Source organism: Miscanthus floridulus, chromosome 5 (genome assembly GCF_019320115.1).
Source record: "Miscanthus floridulus cultivar M001 chromosome 5, ASM1932011v1, whole genome shotgun sequence".
Lineage (NCBI taxonomy): Eukaryota > Viridiplantae > Streptophyta > Magnoliopsida > Poales > Poaceae > Miscanthus > Miscanthus floridulus.
In genome coordinates this window covers 142,234,534-142,252,789 of record NC_089584.1, presented here as the reverse complement: position 1 = coordinate 142,252,789, position 18,256 = coordinate 142,234,534, and the positions used below count along the sequence as shown (strand labels likewise).

The following is an 18,256-nucleotide window of genomic DNA, read 5'->3' as shown; positions in this document are numbered from 1 at the left end:
GGTAAAACACTTTTGCGACACAACCCATCCATGAAACTGAACTCGATTACAAGACACAAACCACATATACTTCAAAGGGGACACCCTCCATGGCAGAGACAAGAGGCACAAAGACAACGCAGGTACACAGCAGCAGCTTCGACGACCAATGGCTTACTGACCGTCGTGGAGACGAAGCACCAGGTGGAGGGTGCTCTCTTTCTAGATATTGTAGTCAGCGAGGGTGCGGCCATCCTCCAGCTGTTTGCCAGCAAAGATCAGACGCTGCTGGTCTGAGGGAATGCCCTCCTTGTCCTGGATTTTGGCCTTAACATTGTCGATGGTGTCCGAGGACTCCACCTCAAGGGTGATGGTCTTGCCGGTGAGGGTCTTCATGAAAATCTACATGCCTCCCCTGAGGCGGATGACAAGGTGAAGGGTGGATTCCTTCTGAATGTTGTAGTCAGTGAGGGTCCTGCCATCCTCCAGCTACTTGCCAGCAAAGATCAAACGCTGTTGGTCTAGGGGAATGCCCTCCTTGTCCTAGATCTTGGCCTTAACATTGTCGATGGTGTCTGAGGACTCCACCTCAAGGGTAATGGTCTTATCGATCAAAGTCTACACAAAAATCTGCATGCCTCCCCTCAGGCGGAGCACCAGATGGAGGGTGCTCTCCTTTTGGATGTTGTAGTCAGCAAGCATGCGGCCACCCTCAAGCTGCTTACCAGTGAAGATAAGCCTCTGCTAGTCTAGGGGGATGCCTTCCTTGTCCTAGATCTTGGCCTTGACATTGTCGATGGTGTCAGATGACTCAACCTCAAGGGTGATGGTCTTGCCAGTCAAGATCTTGACGAAGATTTGCATGCCTCCCCTAAGGCGGAGCACCAGGTGGAGGGTGCTCTCCTTCTGGATGTTGTAGTCATCAAGCTGTAGGGTCGAGATGGCGACTAGAGGGGGGGTGAATAGTTGTTTCTAAATTCTAATCGTGTTGGCTAACCGAAACAACTGCGGAATTAAAATAATCGGTCTAGCCAAGACTACACCCCTCTATCTATGTTCTCTAGCACCTTGCAAATATTCTAATTAAGGAACTAAGATGCCGGGCTAGCTAGAGCTTACCTAACCAATTCTGGAAGCAAGAACACACAAACCTATGCCACTAGTACTTCAAGCAACGAGGGAGCTCGTACACATGCTAGTAAGCAAAAGCACAAAGCCACCTAAGCTCACTAGCAATGGTCAATAACAAGGCAACCAATGCCAAATTAGAGAGCGCAAATACTTAGCTACACAAACTAAGCAATATGACTATCAAGGTTACATAAACCAAAATAGTCATGCAAGGGAGCTACTTCTATGCTACACAAGTTAGAAGGTAACTAGCAAGCTACACAAGCTAACTAATTACAAGAGTAACTACACAAGCATAATGTATATCAAAGTAATTATAAACTTGTGTAACGAGGATGCAAACCAACAGGAATACAAGGATGACACGATGATTTTTTCGAGGTTCATGTGCTTGCCAACACGCTAGTCCTCGTTGAGATAAGCTCCAAGGTTGCCGCTGGTCCTCTTGCTAGTGGTGACCCATAAGTCACACTCCCCCACATGGAGTGCTTACCACAAGCTCTAGCGCTTGACCAGGCCAGACCACTTGTTGTCCTCCGCATCTCACTTTACTAGAGTTGCTCTTCGTGGCTCTCGCAGAGCGAACACAATGCCCCTCACAAAGCTCTTATTCGGAGCACCGCACAAGTTTCTTGTGGGCTTCAACAGAGACCACCACCAAGCCATCTAGAAGGTGGCAACCTCCAAGAGTAATAAGAACCACTAGCTTGCAACTCGATCATCTAGTGTCACTTGATGCAACCTCACGATGCAATCGCACTTGAATCGCTCTCTCACACAATCGAATGATCACTATTAAGCATATATGAGATGGAGGGCTCCTAAGTACTCTCAAGCATGGACACAAAGTCCCCTGAGGTGCTCATGCCAGGCCATGGCCGAGACCACCTTCTATTTATAGCCCCATGGGCTAAACTAGTTGTTACCCCTTCACTGGGCAAATTTTGGGGCGACCGGACGCGCATGCCGTTTGCACTGGACGCGTTCGGTGGCACCTGCGTCTAGTCATAGCTGACCTGCCATGTGTACCATTCAAACTAGTCATTACCGCTAATGGCTCTCTCTGACATGTCACATCGGACGCGCTGTTAGGAAATGACCGAACACTGAGCCATAGCGTCTAGTCGAGTCCAGAGAGTTCCTAGGGCCGACCGGACGCGTCCAGTCACTCTGAACCAGACGCTCCCAGCGTTCAATCAATTATAGCGTTGAAACCCAAGACTGCTGAGTCCGGTATGGTGACTGGACGTGTTCAGTCGCAACATCTAGTCGCTGTCTATGATCTTGTCTCAGGCTATGTCTCTTTGACCAGATGCTGAACAGTAACTCCTCAGCGTCCAGTCACTCCTCTGAGCTAGAGTCTGGTCACTTTCACTTAGTCGCTCACCTCAGGTCCACATATCGGACATGTTCGGTTACCATACCAGACGCGTTCGGTCACTTCCGCCTGACAACCCAAAGTCTAGATAGAATACCGAACACGTCCAGTAGACACACCGGACATATCCGGTCACTCTATGACCAGCGCGACTAACTCCTTTTCTTCACCAACCTTTTCTCCTTTGCAAATGTGCCAACACCACCAAGTGTACACCACCATGTGTATGTGTGTTAGCATTTTTATAAACATTTCCTAAAGGATTAGCCACTCAACTTGCCACGCCACTCAATCCTAGCGACGATGCAAAGTTAGATCACTCAAGTTGCACTAGATAATCGATATGCAAACAAGTTTGTCCATCTTGATAGTATGGCTATCTATCCTAAATCTGGTCATCAACTTCTCTATACACCTATGACTGGTGTCGAGGGATGGGTAGGGAGCAGCAGGATGTCCCACGCGGGTTATGCCGACCCCGTTATGAACAACAGACCTGAATTCCACTTGAACATATCTGGAAAGAGGTCCCTAAATCCGTCACTCGTGCCATCGAGGTTAGTCCTGTGCCAGCGGGTCACCCAAGTCGATCAAACAATTCGGGCCACTGCCGAGAGACGGGTCACCCTTACTTTACGCGCATTAATTTCACTATCGAGCCCCCAACCCCAACAATGGCACGGGGTTAGGTCTCACTCGGGGGGCTAGCAAGAATGTCTGTTCCATAGACATTCTCGATGCTTGACCCCTTTCTCTCGCTAAAACCTAAATGCAAGGTGTGTGGAAACAAACGCTGTGTCAAATTGGTCGAACTGCAAGAAACCTATGCCCCGGTGGCTATGGCATTTTTTGCTCACTAATATGATCAAAGTTTGTTGCCCGCACTCCAAGTTTTAGCCTCTGCCTTTCCAGCAAGGATTTGGAGGTGCCCACCAGCGGAATCTCCATCGAGGAGAGGCCAACAGATCGCCCAAAGTCGACCGGATGGCTCGGGTCACGACCGAGAGATGGGTAAGGAGTAGTGGGGTACCCCATGTAGGTTATGCCAACTCCATCGCGATTGACAGATCTGGACCCCACACAAACATATCCAGTAAGAGCTCCTCGAACCCGTCACTCGAGCCATCAAGGTAACTTTACCAACCCCCACCTTTCTTTTTCAGTGCATGATCATTCATTCATCCATGCTCATGCATGCATTCATGCATTCGTCCATACATTCATCCATACATTCATCCCATACATCCAAGCATTGCATACGCAATTGCTACATCACAACGCTTCACGTCGCGTCATGAAGCGGTAGTCATCTCATTCGACATGAGCAGCGACCGATTGAGGTTTAAATGCCGGCTCACAAAGGGCTCAAGGCCACCTCATGTCAACTAGAGCCAAAGGAGAAAGACGTAGAGAGCCCCAGCAGCCTTGCCTGACCCCGCTCAGAAGTGAACAGAGACATCTAGACCTTTCTCGTTTGATCCTAACCTCGAGCCAAGCCCATAGAATCTCCATCAAGAAGAGGCCAACAGGCCACCTAAGTCACTCTTCGGAGTGACACGGTTATCTGCCCAGAGGCAGGTTAAGGAGCAGTGGAATACCACATGAGAGCTATGCTGACCCCATCAGCGAATGACGGACCCGAATTCCACTCGGACATGCTCGTTAGCGAGCTAGCTGAGTGCAACACTCGAGCCATCAAGGCAAGTGTCATTACCTCTACCCCTCTGGTTGCGAAAACTGTAGACGGGTGATGCATGAAACACGGCTGACCCCCACCAAGCCCCATGGAGCTCGGGGGCTCTAGCCGCCTGACCCAAACTCAGGAATCCACCTGACCAAGGTTCAAAGGCTGACCCGCAAAGGGCTCGAGGCCATCTCCATAGAATAGAGCCAGGGCAAAAAAAGCAGATGAGCCCCAACAGCCTTTGCTTGACCCACTCAGAAGCGGACAAGGTCATCTCGACCTTCTTGTTCGATCCTAACCTCGAGCTGAGCCTACAGAATCTCCATAGAGGAGAGGTCAGCGGGCCACCTGAGTCGCTCTCTGGAGCAACACGAGCATCTACCGAGAGGTGAGTTAAGGAGTAGTGGAATGGCAGATGAGGGCTATGCTGACCCCATCATGAATAATGGACCTGGATTCCACTCAAACATGCCCGATAGCGAGCTCACCGAGTGCGTCACTCGAGCCATCGAGGCAAGTGACGTTAGCTCAGCCCCTCCGATTGCGGAAACCATGAACGGGGCAACGATCACAAAGACAAGCCGACCATCAACTAGACCCCTACTACGTGTGGGGGCTCGAGGAAAGTTGGAATCACAAGGAGACCGAATGTGCGGTTGCATAACGATTACTCAGATCCTAGGGAGGGGTACACACGAAAATATGAGACGCTTCCTCCTACTAGTTTTGCTATCCTCTCCTCGATCTTTAGTGACACCCGACCCCAGCAATGACAAGAGGTTGGGTCTTACTTGAGGGCTGATAAGGGTATACATACACCCTTTCTAAAATAGTCGCCGCGCCCGACACCTTTCCTCACGTTAAACCTAGTAGCAAGGTCTGTGAAACGAACGACTGAGCAAGGTTGGTTGGACTGAGAAATCTACACCCTAGTGGCTACGATACTCCTGCTTACCAACTAAAATGTCCTAATATGGCTAGAGGGGAGGTGAATAGCCTATTTAATAATCTACAAACCAACTAGAGCAATTTGATTAGTATAACAAATAGCGAAATACAAACTTGCTCTAGCTCTACAAGGGTTGCAAGCCACCTATACAACAATTCTAGTTGCTATGATCACTAAACACACAATTTGCTATGTCACTACTCACTAAGAGCTCTCACACTTGCTACACTAAAGAGCTTCACTAGATGAACTTAAACTACAAAGCAAGCTCTCAATTCTAGCTACACTAAAGAGCTTGCTACAACTAGTTCGCAAGAATATAAATGAGTGAGTAGGGTGATTATACCGCCGTATAGAGGAGTGAACCAATCACAAGATGAATACTAAATCAATCACTAGGAGAATACCAAAGGGCAAGAGACAACCAATTTTTCTCCTGAGGTTCACGTGCTTGCCGGCACGCTAGTCCCCATTGTGTCGACCAACACTTGGTGGTTCTGCGGCTAAGAGGTGTTGCACGAACCTCATCCACACAATTGGACACTACAAGAACCTACCCATAAGTGAGGTAACTCAATGACACGAGCAATCCACTAGAGTTACCTTTCGGTGCTCCACCAGGGAAGGCACAAGACCCCTCACAATAACCATGATCGGAGCCGGAGATAATCATCAACCTCCGCTCGATGATCCTCACTGCTCTAAGCCATCTAGGTGGCGGCAACCACCAAGAGAAACAAGTGAATCCTATAGTGAAACACGAATATCAAGTGCCTCTAGATGCAACCACTCAAGCAATGCACTTAGATTCTCTCCTAATCTCACAATGATGATGGATCAATGATGGAGATGAGTGGGAGGACTTTGGCTAAGCTCACAAGGTTGCTATATCAATGCAAATGGACAAGGGAGTGAGCTTAAGCCGACCATGGGGCTTAAATAGAAGCCCCTATGAAATAGAGTCATTGGCTCCTCAGTCCACTAAAAAACGAGGCGACCGGATGCGCTGGTCAGATTGACCGGACGCTGGACCCCAGCATCCGGTCGCGTGATGGATGCCACATGGCCCTTGCTTCAAACACTGATCGCCCGATCTCAATAGTCATCGGTACATTTAAGTTGTGACCGGACGCGCTGCTTTGAAGTGACCGGATGTAGGACCCCAGCGTTCGGTCATTTCCAGTAAGGTTCTATTCACGACCGGACGCGTCCGGTCATGCCCGATCGGACTCACTGAGCGTTCGATCACTCACCGTCTCCTCTATGCACTGCCATGTCAGCGTACATCAGCACTAATCAGACATAGGCCCTAAGCGTTTGGAACACTTCGCGCCAGCATCCAGTCAAAAGATCGAGACAGCGCCTTCACTGCTGCTACTGACCGAACGTAGGACCCCAGCGTCCGATGCACTCAATGAAACCCTATCTTTTCTGTACAGGGCGTCAGTGGAGTTTCAAACCCTTGGGCCCAAGTGCTAAACACAATCTGTATCACCTTTGTGCATGTGTGTTAGCATATTTTCACAAACATTTTCAAGGGTGTTAGCACTCCAATAGATCCTAAATGCATATGCAATGAGTTAGAGCATCTAGTGGCACTTTGATAACCGTATTTTGATACAAGTTTCACCCCTCTTAATAGTATGGCTATTAAGCCTAAATATGATCACACTCGCTAAGTGTCTTGATCACCAAAATGAAAAAGCTCCTACCACTTATACCTTTGCCTTGAGCCTTTTGTTTTCCTTTCTCCTTTTCCAAGTTCAATCGTTTGATCATCACCATGGAATCACCATCATCATATCATAATCTTCATTTGCTTCACCACTTGGAATAGTGCTACCTATCTCATAATCACTTTGTTAAACTAGGTTAGCACTTAGGGTTTTATTAATTAACCAAAACTAAACTAGAGCTTTCACCAACATGATCAAAGTTTCCCTCCTACACCTTGAGCTCTATGGTCTTAACAAATGGAAGGGTCAGAGTGCATGAACCCCTTTTCACACATAAAAAGGGAGGAAAAACAAATCCATTCACACCAAAACAAAAGAACAGACTTGGTCAAATGAAATAAAATAACAAGCTTGTTTAAATGATACACAAGGGTTGGCAATTGTCCGCTGATTACAGGAATGATCGATCGACCTATTGAACTAACTAACCCCTCCGGGGGAGAACTATGCCTTCGATCTTGTCTGCCAGGTCCTGTGAAAGGGGAGCCATCACCGCTTCCATCTCCTCTAGCTCGTGGACTTCATAGCCAGGCATGAAGCTATGGCTCGTCATCTCTAGGTCAATGTTGTCCCTATAGTGAGAACGAGCAATCATGAAGGATTGATTAACCTTGGCACCAAGGGCATTCCTCTTGAGCTGGCGCACCCACGCCATGATCTCGATGGCATAGGCCATGAGCGAACTGGTCCCCTCTGACCGCACCACCTCAAGGTTGTCATAGACCACTCCGAGGGCGGCGCTTAGGATACCGAGCTAGTCGCTCTTCGCCTAAAGATTCCTCCTCACCTCGACGAGGTCCATAGCTAGCCTAGCAGAAACACTTTTGGCCTACAGCTTATGGGCCATCGTGTTTCTAAGCTCGGCCTAGAGGGAGCCGACCTTCTACTGCGTGTCGTCTAGCTCTTGGCAGGCCTGGTCATGCTCATGGAAGGCCTGGTCATGCTCCTCATGAGCCACGCCACGCTCTGAGCAAAGCCTCTCTAGGGTTTGGGGTAGCTCATCCTGCTCCTTGCGCAGCCAGGTGACTGCCACAACATCTAGGCTCACCCTCTTCTCTAGGGCCATGAGCTTCTCCTCGTCCCCCAGCTTTAGCTCCCTTTTCTTCTCAACTTTGGCTAGAAGGTCGAGGATCCGCTGGTGGGTCTCAGTGTCCTTCTAGAGCTGTTGGTCCTGCTTCTTCCTGACCTAGGTGGCCTGCTCATTGTCCCTCCACGACCTCACCGATAGGGCCTTGAACACATTCTCAGCCTCGTTAGCATCCCGACAGGCCTCAACCACCCGTGACCGAAGATTGTCTGCTTCCTCGGTGAGGGGAGTCAGCTCGGCCACCCTCTATTGGGCGACAACAAGCTGAGCGGTCACCTCCTCAAGTAGCCATGCCTCCTCGATAAGGCGGTCCCAGGTTTCCTTCTATTCATGAAGGAACCGAGACTTCCCCCGACTACGAGCGATGAGGGACTGAAGGGAGACAATAGTCAAGATACAAAAATATATAGAGAAAGAAAAGGGCGAGAGGCAGGATCAAGCAAATACCTAGCCGGAGGGAATGACAACGTCGCGTAAGGCACCCCTAGCATGGTCTAGGGCTTCTAGCACGGACGTGATCCCCATGTCGAGGCTCTCCTACTCCATGCTCTCAGCGGCATCATCGAGGGTGAAGAGCGTCGACGCTAGATCCTACAGATTCGTCCACTGAAGTAGGGGCTCACCCCGTACGGGCGATTCACTGCCTACCAACGTCAGCGCCAGGGATGACTCCCCATCGATCCCAAGCACCATTGACCTCTCTGCCACCACCATGACTCCTAGGGACCCCTCGGCCACGTCCCTCTCCGTCCAGCCCACGCTAGGCGCCGTCGCTTGGGCCACCGATGGCGAGGGTCGTGCCAGTGCCTCAGGCGCCGCTGTGGTTGTGCCCGGTTGTGACCCATCGATCATAGCCACTGCCACCTCCACCTGCGTTGGTGAGGTCATGATCAGCTGCGTCGCGCCCACCATGGTTGGCGCCACGAGCACCGTCGATAGCCACGTCTGCTCCATCATCGGTAGCAGAATCATGGCCATCGCTGGCTACTCTGTGACATCTAAAGGCACCCTTTGAGCCCCCACATCCACCCATCCTACCGAGGGCACGAGCGCTACCATGGGTGGCATCTGACCGACCGACGATGTGGTCACACTAGTGCCGCTCTGACCTAAAATGGGTGACACCAGCTGATGGTTGCTGCCTCAATTCAAGGGTGATGCTCTTCTTCGGCACCAGCGCCAAAGGATTGCGCTGTCTACCGACACTACAAGGGATGAAAAGCATAAGTCACGACAAAATCTAACTAAAATAGGAAAAAATAGAGGAACTGGCAACTCACCTCAGTGTCGTCAGGCAGTAGATGTGTTTGGAGGGTGAACCCCCCGACCTTTGCTCTGCCTCATCGGAATGAGGCCGTTTTGAGCCCACCGCCTACTCCTAGGCAGAGGGGCTCGCTCCCCTTAGCTCTTGGGGCACGATGGTGAAGCCACCCATCTCTGCTGGCATCTCAGGCATGACAGCAGAGCCACCCACCCTCATTGGCTCCTGAGGGAGGCCAACGGTATGCCCCGCCTCCATCGGCTCCCTAGACGCACCCTCCCCTCCGTGGAACGGGAAGGGTCCTGACTCCTGCAAGGACGAACCAATACAAGTATATGCATCCTTATTCTCTAGGATGTCCCACTCAACATCGTCATCTACCTCATCATCGTCACCATCATTATCATCATCGTCGTTGTCGATGTCCTCCCCGCATTCCCACGCCAACAGCTCCTGCTGCCTCTTTCTCTTCTTGTCCTCCTTCGCCTTCCTCAGCCGCTCGCCCTCGGTGTGATTTGCCGCCCTCATGGATGAATCCATTGGCAATGGTGTCGGGTGATCCATGAAGATGAGGTCCCTCGGTTGGTCCTACCCCTCTCAAAGTTAGTATCAAGAGGATGGGAAATCTATTGAAGAGAAGGCATAAGAAGGGTAAACTTATGAAGACGACGTGGCTTGGTTCCAGCCGCATCGGAGGATGTCCCAACACCATGTAGATGAAATTGAGGGGGGCACCCGCGTTGTCCCACGAGAGCTTCATTGCCTCCTTGATGCGTTGCATGATCTCAGAGTTGGGGAGTGCCCCCACAGCGAGTGTCGTTCCATCGAACGATGCCTCGGGCGCCATCACTTATAGCAGGAGCGCACACATCATCAATGGCGCCACCCTCCTTATGTGGTAGGCCCTGATGATGCCTGACCCCTTCAAGCCGTTCTCCTTGGGGATGTGGATGGTGGTGATGTGGTCCTAGATCTTCTTCTTGTCCTTCTTCGGGACGCCCCCTTCCTCCATGACTCTAGGCCCTCTTTGATCAGGCGCCCGATGAACTCCGATAGAGGGGTAACGACGTCATTCTTGAGGTAGAACCACTATGAGTGCCACCTCTTATTGGACATTGATAGCCGCATCGATGGGTACTCACCGACCCGATTGTTTTAGAGCTAGATGCCGGCGTACCCCATCGATATGTGTAGCTCCTACCTGCCGCTCTTCTCCCTCTTCTTCTAGAGGGTGACGGCGAAGGAGTACCTCCACAAATTGAAGTGGGGGCTCATCCCTAGGAAGCCCTCACATAGGGCAATGAATGCCGCCATGTGCTGGATCCTGTTGGTATTGAGATGCTGCACTTCGATCTTGTAGTAGTGTAGTAGCCCCCAAATAAATCTGTGGGTAGGGGTCACAAACCTGCGCTCGTGGAAGTGGTCGGGCGGCGATGGCATGTCCTCCTCACTAGGCAGCAGCCACTCCTCAGCTGCGGTCCATGCGTGGAGAAGACCACGATGGACAAGGCCCTCCATGCACTGGAAGGTGATATCAGAGTGGCACCACGGATCCATTAGAGGCGGGGATGGGTGGATGTGAGCTCGATGGCGGTGGGGATGTGGAGACAGGAAACATGAGCGATTGGTGGCGACGATCGTGGCTGCGGAGGTAAGGATGCAAGGTATGGAATCCAGGGGGCGAACCCTTTGGTTTTATAGGGGCAATGGATGTGAGGAAACCAACCGCCCGCCTTAATCCCCGCGCCTACCACAATCTGCCACAACATCCCGCCATTGGATGTGCACACATAATCTCTGTCTGTTGCCTTGGAAAACTCATTAGGCATTCTACCTCTTCGGACGGGCCATGACTCATCATGAGTAAGAGGAATACAGATCTAAAAGCACCCCTACGGCTCGATTAGGCCTAGGAGTTCACAGGCTGGCCCATCGACGTGTTCAATAACCACTCTAGGCACCTTTAGGGTGAGACATGGAAAGGGATGGGCCCACTAGCGGCTAGTACCCAGGCGCTCAAGCACCGTAGGCATCTTGGCCCACGTTCGAGTCTTGGCCAGTTACGATCCATGGTTTCTTATTTGAAAAAAAGGTACTTAGCCCTCGGGACCGGTCAAACGGACCCGAGAACTATATGGATTGACCTCTGAGAATCTAGAGTCAGTCACCAAGCTGACCCAAGCCATATCCCTATGAATGGGATGTCGAGGGCCCCACTCAGTCTAGCCCATTAATAGCTCACCAGGTGCCATGATTCGTCCTTAGAGGAAAATCATGGCATGGCTCGGCCCCTCCATTTTTATTGGAAAAACGCTTGGGAAAAGACAATTGCAAAGACGAACCAATCCTCAACCGAGCCCCTGCTATGAGAGGGGGCTCGAGGAAAGGGAATCACCACCCCCAGGTCACGCTGTGGGCAACAAAAGAAGGTTGAGGCCTTCAGAGTCCTCCCGTTCATAAAAGCCTCCGAAGGAGTATTCTACTCCTCCGTAGGCTTGGGGCTACTGTTGGAGACCAATACTAGGGTACCCGAAGAGGAGGACCTAATAACCATCAATATTGATTCATCTGAGTAGTCAAGAGCACAACTACAGCTCCAACCAAGCCCAAGGTGCGCAAGCTCTGCCTCACCCGACCTCTAGCGGTGGGCTCCTACTCGCCTGACACCGAGGCCACAGGCTCTGCCTTGCTCGACCTCTGAGGGATGGCTCTACCTCACCCAACACCAAGGCTGTGGGATCCGCCTCGCCCAGCCTCTAAGGGTGGGCTATGCCTCATCCAACCTTTGAGGATGGGCTCTGCCTCGTTCGACCTGTAAGGGCTGGCTCTGCCTCGCCTGGCCTCTAAGGGCGGCTCCACCTCGCCTGACCTCTAGGGACGAGCTTCGCCTCACCTGATCTCTGAGGACGGGCTCCGCCTCACCTGACCCTTAGGGACAGGCTCCATCTTGCCCGACCTTTGAGGGTGGGCTCTGCCTCGCCCAACACTAAGGCCACAGGCTTTGCCTTGCTTAACCCTTGGGGATGGGCTTCGCCTTGCCTGACACTGAGGTCGGCTCTGCCTTGCCTAACCCTTGGGGATGGGCTCCGTCTTGCCCGACCTCTGAGGGTGGGCTCCACCTCGTCGGACACCGAGGCCGCAGGATCTACCTCGTCCGACCTTTGAGGGCTGGCTCTGTCTCGCTCAACTTCTAAGGGTGGGCTCTGCCTCACTTGGCCTCTAAGGGTGGGCTCCGCCACGCCCAACCTCTGGGGTGGGCTCCACCTCGCACGACCCTTGGGTTTGCGCTCCGCCTCGCCCGTCCACTGGGGGGACTCCGCCTCGATTGACCCCGAGGCTAGGGGATCTGTCTTGCCCGACGGAGACCCATACCACTACCAACCACTCCAAGTCCAAGCGAATGGACCTGTGACAAAGCTCTGACACCAGGGAGGTGATCAGGATACCCCGATATAACCCATGGCCATGATGGGCCATACCTAGGGATTCACATCAGGAATAGTATCGGGCGTACCAGTGCTGTTCTGCCTAACCCTCGTACGAGCACTGACAGGCACGTCAGTCCACCACGACCGGGAGATGACGCCTGCACATGGCGCCAGTGACGGAAAGGGCCATGACGTGGAGCTGTCCTTGTTGACGGCTATAGGGTCGACAGGACCCGCATGAAGAAAAAGAAGGACCCGACGATCCTGTAGGACTTCTTCTCTTTCTCATTCTCCTCTTTTCCCTCCACTGTAACCCGTGCGTTCCCTTGGCCTATAAAAGGGAAAGCAGGGCGTCCTATAAGGGGCATCGCAACACATCGCATCAATTCAGACTCGAACCCATCGAACCCCAAACCGATCAGAACACACAAGCACATAGCCGGGAAGCGAGCGAGCTCTCAGCACCTATTCGCTCCTCTCACCAGAGACTTGGGACATGTCTCTCTCTCGACTGTTTGTAACCTCTACTATGAACTTTTAGTGCTAATAATACGAGCAACAACAACAAACTAGACGTAGGGACATTCTGCCCGAATCAGTATAAACCTCGTGTCCTCTTAGCACACCATCCGAGCCAGACGCACAATATTAGAAATTTACTAGTCGGTGGCAACTCAAAACACCGACAGTCGGGTTGGAACCTCCCATCACTGTCGAAATTGCATCCAACAGAGGATAATCGGTTTTCCAACCCTGCAGTGATAATACAATATCACTTATGGTTCAAAATGTCAACCGACATGGTAAGAGACTAAGGTCGGAACTCCCCCTTTGATTATGCGCAATGAGTGTAGGCAGCATCGGAGTTCAAGGTTAAGAAGCAAGACAGTCTCAACTATGGCCGCATCTTCTACAAGTATTTAGATCGCAAGGTTAGGTTTTATGGCCTTGTTTTTGTTTGATTTCTGACCGTTTCTTGTGATTTTCATTAGATGATCATGTTTTGATGGTCTTTCAGGGATGGTAGTGGATGCTCATTCTGATACTAGGAGGAAGAATATGTTGTTGTGCTGAAAAGGGTTGTCCGAAGAGGCCGAGAGTGCACCTATGCATGAAGAGGTGAACCGGACGAAGCTCATGGATGAAGAACTAGCAAAGAATTTCTCTTTTTAGTTGGAATTGGAGGAGGAATCATTGTTCCATTGAAGTGCATTGTAGTTCTATGCATGTATTGTGTATGGTGAAACTGTATTCATCATCTCACCACAAAAACTTTTGTTTTTAAAAAAAGGTTACATCAAATTTCTTTATCCATGCATCTTATTCCCTTGTATAGACCACAGGCAAGAGACGGGGGAAAACAATCTGTACATCATATATAGAGCTCTCTGAACCTGTAAACTAATGCGGTGTATGATCTACTACCATCTTTGATCTAGGCAAGGTCAACCTGACAGCTACCAACTACTGCACTTCCCTGCACCGCCTCGTCCCGTCCAACGGTCAGCCGGTGGTCGCCGCCGAGTTCAGGTAAGGGTCGGTCCAGCACCCGTCCTCCGCCACGGCCTTCTTCCACCTCCTGTTGAACACCTGCAGCTCGGTGTAGGACCGCTGCCTCACCGCTAACCGATCGGTCCCCAACGCCGACGCCGATACCGTCGCCTTGCCGCCGTCGCCGAGCGTGGGGATGCCCCTGTGGAGCACGTATTGGCTGTCGACGACGCCAACGTTGCGGCTCCGGTCGCCCTGCGCGCAGTAGCCGAGCTTGTAGTCCATCCCCCACGCGTAGACGAGGTCGTTCTGGATCATGTGCCACGCGCACCGCCACGCCGCGCGCGAGAACACGGGCACCATCATCTCCACCCACCCCGTGCACGGCGGGCCCGTGCTGTTGCCGTAGCACCTGCCGTGCCCGTTCGTCTTGTAGTACCGCCGGTGGACGTCGCCGCTCCGCGCGCGCGCCGTGAGCCGGTGGTGGATCTGCGAGCGGCGGTCCAGCGCTGGCTGCGAGATCTCGAGCCCTTCCTTCCTCACGATCCGCAGGTACCTGAGCGGGTCGAAGCTGTCCACCTCGATGTCCTCGTCCCAGAGGAAGATGTAGTCGTACTCCGCCACCAAGTCCGGGTGCAGGAACCTCTTGGCGAACCACCACTTGGTCTGGTCGCGCACGGCGACGTGGATCGCGCGGCCCGACCACTCGAGGTCTCGCCACCCGTCCACCTTGCCGTCGTAGTGGAACAGCATCACGGTGAACTTGGCCTCCGGGAACTGACGACACGAGAGCAACATACATACAGCACGGTGATCACTGATCAGTCAGGTCGTCTGTGCGTCACGATGGCATGCAGGCACGCTGCTAACCTTTCTACTATATCTGACGAGCATGCATAAACTGGACAATGGAAGGCCCTGGCCCTGGTACCTACCTTGGAGACGAGCTTGTCGACGACCGCCTTCTGCTTGATGCCGACGGGGATGGCGAGGAGGCTTTTCGACTGCCTGCCGCTGCCGTTCTCCTTCCGTTCAGGGTTGCCACCCAGCGACTCCATCTCGAAGTTGGACTTGTCTTGAACGATGCCCCTCGGCAAGGGCTCGCTGCCTGGAGGTCTACATTTATTCTGAAGAAGAGTTTTCAACACAAGGATTTTTCAGTAACTGCTGTTGTAAAACTCTCATCAGCTGTCAATTTCTCATGGACAACATGGCAACAAAGAGACCATCTTTGACCTCACAGATGTCGGGTTCCTCTGCTGGCTCAGCGCGCAGCTCGCTCGTCGCTGAAGGCCTCAGCTCGCTAGTCGCCGGAGGCCTCATTTCCACTGCTGCAATCACTCCTTTTGGTTGCAACTGCAATATGGACACACTCTGCAGAAACAAGTTGCGCAGGAATTTAAGAATTCAGAGACCACACCAGCTGAAGACATCCATTCCAAGAAAACATGCCTATTTGTCAAAAGTCACAACGCACCTCCTTATGATCGAGCGTGACAATTGCACCGGCGACGAATATCAGCACGAAGAAGAAGACCAGCGCCGCCGGGGGCGCGACGCTGAAGAACCGCTTCTGCCACGCATCATGGGAGATGGGACCCTGCGGCGGGCCGTCAGAAGGAACAATGAGCGAGGACATCATACGTGTGGTTGCATTGGCATGGCGTCAAGATTCAACATGTCTGAATTCGCAACTGCTGAAACTAGACTTGACCAGAACGCAAGTACTTGTGGACTCTGGTGGAGGAAAAGTCTGTCTATCCAACAACCACGTGTTTTATGCAGTTTCAACACATGAATTTTTTTACACCATAGAATTAAGATCCAACAGCCTCTATCCTCCTTCTACCTCCAGCTTTCTTCTACCTCCAGACAATCACAAATTATAAGATCACAGATTTACAAATCACAGGAAACAATTTTTTTCTATGAAAAGACAAATCACAAATCGTAGAGCAAGCCTGGAGCCGGACACACAAGGCGTCAGGCGTCTCCACACACGAACATCCGAGCGATCAATCCGAGCGAACAGCCTGGAGCCCACACACGAACAGCCTGGAGCCCACACACGAGGCACAGCAAGCGATCGGACAGGAGGAAACGACACGCACGAGGTGAAAAAAAAGAGAGAGAAAATCTATATGTTTTTTTCTCCTAAAACACACGTGTGTTGTATAGCATTTTTGATGCTAAAACTCGCCTTGAAATCTACTGCAACTGTAAGTGTGACCTCTACGCAAAGAAACTCGCTATGGTTAAAAGATCAGCAACCCCAGCATTCAGCACGAGCTGTATTCAGAGCTCAGAGGGGCAAAGCATCCAAAAAACACTGCGCGCCTGACTCAATTTTCAAAGAGAATTAGGGGTGTTCAAATCGGTTTTACATAGGTCTCATCTGCTAAAAAACATTTTCTTTTCAATGTGTAGAAACAAACTGTGTCAGGTTGTGACAGACTGACAGGAAAACTTTTTTTCAGACCTTTGCAACAATAGGGAAGTCACTTGTAAAGGAAGGCAATTAGTTCTCCAACTGGACTCGAACTAACTGATAAAGCACGTGTCACTGTCAACGATTGTTTCGTGGCAAAAAAAAAAAAAAAAACAGAGAGAGAGAGAGAGAGTAGGATTATGAAATGGAAGTGGTAAAATTTCAAGGGATCACCCGCGCGGTGAAAAACGGCGATTGCAAATACGAGGAAGCAACCACAAAATTCAAACCTGAACATGAGGCACCCCCATATGCAGGAATATCAGGGCTAACTGAATTCCCAGTTACTAGTCGAATTAAAGAAGGAAACTGGTTTCTGTTTCATTGAACTTCCACCTCCAAAAGGCAGCAAGTACCAGAACATTTATATGGGGACTGTTGAAAAACTTCTCGTAGTACCTACCAAATTTGTCAACGAAGAAGAACAAACGGAGAATTCTAGGGACGAGTTATATACATCAAAAGGCGATAGAAGCACGATTTAGTTTTCTCCTGGGGATCGCAAAAAAATATTCTTTGAACGGAAAGTGAACTCCTTTACCGAATCAGTGATATAACAGTATCGGAACAAACATGCTGAAGAAGCGAATCGAATAAATTTCAGACGACTAATCACTTTTAAAACGCAATCGGACAGTGGATTCTAGCAAGAAATTCTTACAAGAAAATTCAACACGTGCTCAGAAACCTTGCAGAATTCCGATTCTGGAGCTCCAGAACTGAACAAACTGAAAGAAGCGAGAAACCAGCAGCGGAAACAGCAGAGCCGAGAAAACTGAGGGGAGGCCGTTAAGCCTTCTTCGTCCTCAGAAAAAACCATCCCTCAATCAAAATCCTATCGATTAGTCTATCAGAGAAAGCTGGAACGCTGGAGAAATGGTATGGAAGATTTGGCGAGGAAAAGAAGAACAGACGAGAATCGCCGTACCATCGCGGGAGGATCACGAATCCGTTGGGAAGTTGCTGCCGCTGATGATGATCATTTGCGGCCTGGAGCAAACAATCCAAGACTGCGCCGCAATTGGAATTTTGTGATGCGAAAAAGAAGCTAATTTATTTTTCTCTTACAATAAAATAGCTTTAGCTTACTTATTCATCGGCTTTAATGGCAGCCGGACAGACCCCGAAAATGAAAAGGCAGAGGAAGAGGAGTTGGAGTTGGAGAGTTAATGGAGGGATATTTTTAATGCTGTAGCCCCTCGTCGGCTTTCAGTTTCATTCATACTAGTGCCTTTTCTCATTAGACCCCTGATACTTCGTCTATTTCCTAGAATGGCCATTTCTTGGCTCCAAGTCTTTTTACAATAGAGAAGAGACTAAAGATATGGATTGAGCTGCCAAAATGAAATAGATATATTAGTGATAGCTTGAGATTGTGCCAATTTCAATTAATAGAGATGAGCGCATGTTTAATAATTCGATACTAATGATTGTAGAAACATGCTTGTCATCTTTTTTGTCTTTTTATTATACCATTTGAACGGAACCTTCGTTACTACAATATCAAATCAAATAGTTTGTAGTCTATTTGCTCTCTTTTAATCTCTTCTCAACCAAGAAATGTGCTCTACAAATTCGGTGTAGTCTTCAATTTTTTTCTTCTTCATTTATGTCTTTGTACTTCATCCAGTGGAATTGTGGAAG

The 18,256-nt window shown here is 50.5% G+C and overlaps 1 protein-coding gene and 1 pseudogene across 3 annotated transcripts; both read right to left on the bottom strand.

The window, feature by feature from the left end:
- Positions 1-153: 153 nt before the first annotated feature.
- Positions 154-7,533, bottom strand: LOC136455516 (polyubiquitin-like; annotated as a pseudogene).
- A 6,358-nt stretch (positions 7,534-13,891) lies between these two features.
- On the bottom strand, positions 13,892-17,784 carry LOC136451015 (uncharacterized). Of its 3 annotated transcripts, none has more exons than XM_066451737.1 (6): positions 17,702-17,784; positions 17,541-17,622; positions 15,602-15,724; positions 15,361-15,498; positions 15,060-15,251; positions 13,892-14,901 (listed from the first exon to the last, which is right to left on the bottom strand). In XM_066451737.1, the coding sequence occupies exons 2-6, from the start codon at positions 17,541-17,543 to the stop codon at positions 14,137-14,139; spliced, it is 1,221 nt and encodes a 406-aa protein (XP_066307834.1). In that variant the 5' UTR covers positions 17,544-17,622; positions 17,702-17,784; the 3' UTR covers positions 13,892-14,136. The 3 variants fall into 3 exon arrangements, with proteins under 3 accessions (XP_066307834.1, XP_066307835.1, XP_066307833.1); XM_066451738.1 differs by having other exon boundaries at positions 15,602-15,697; XM_066451736.1 differs by lacking the exons at positions 17,541-17,622; positions 17,702-17,784 and having other exon boundaries at positions 15,602-15,986.
- Between the last annotated feature and the right edge of the window lie 472 nt (positions 17,785-18,256).

What these genes read in the sequence shown, in the direction of transcription:
- LOC136451015 (XM_066451736.1), bottom strand. Translation starts at nt 15,766, where the DNA reads ATGATGTCCTCGCTCATTGTTCCTTCTGACGGCCCGCCGCAGGGTCCC. An exon ending in TCACGCTCGATCATAAGGAG is followed by an intron (nt 15,499 to 15,601) that starts GTGCGTTGTGAC and finishes TTGTTTCTGCAG; the next exon opens with AGTGTGTCCATATTGCAGTT. An exon ending in AGGAACCCGACATCTGTGAG is followed by an intron (nt 15,252 to 15,360) that starts GTCAAAGATGGT and finishes ACTCTTCTTCAG; the next exon opens with AATAAATGTAGACCTCCAGG.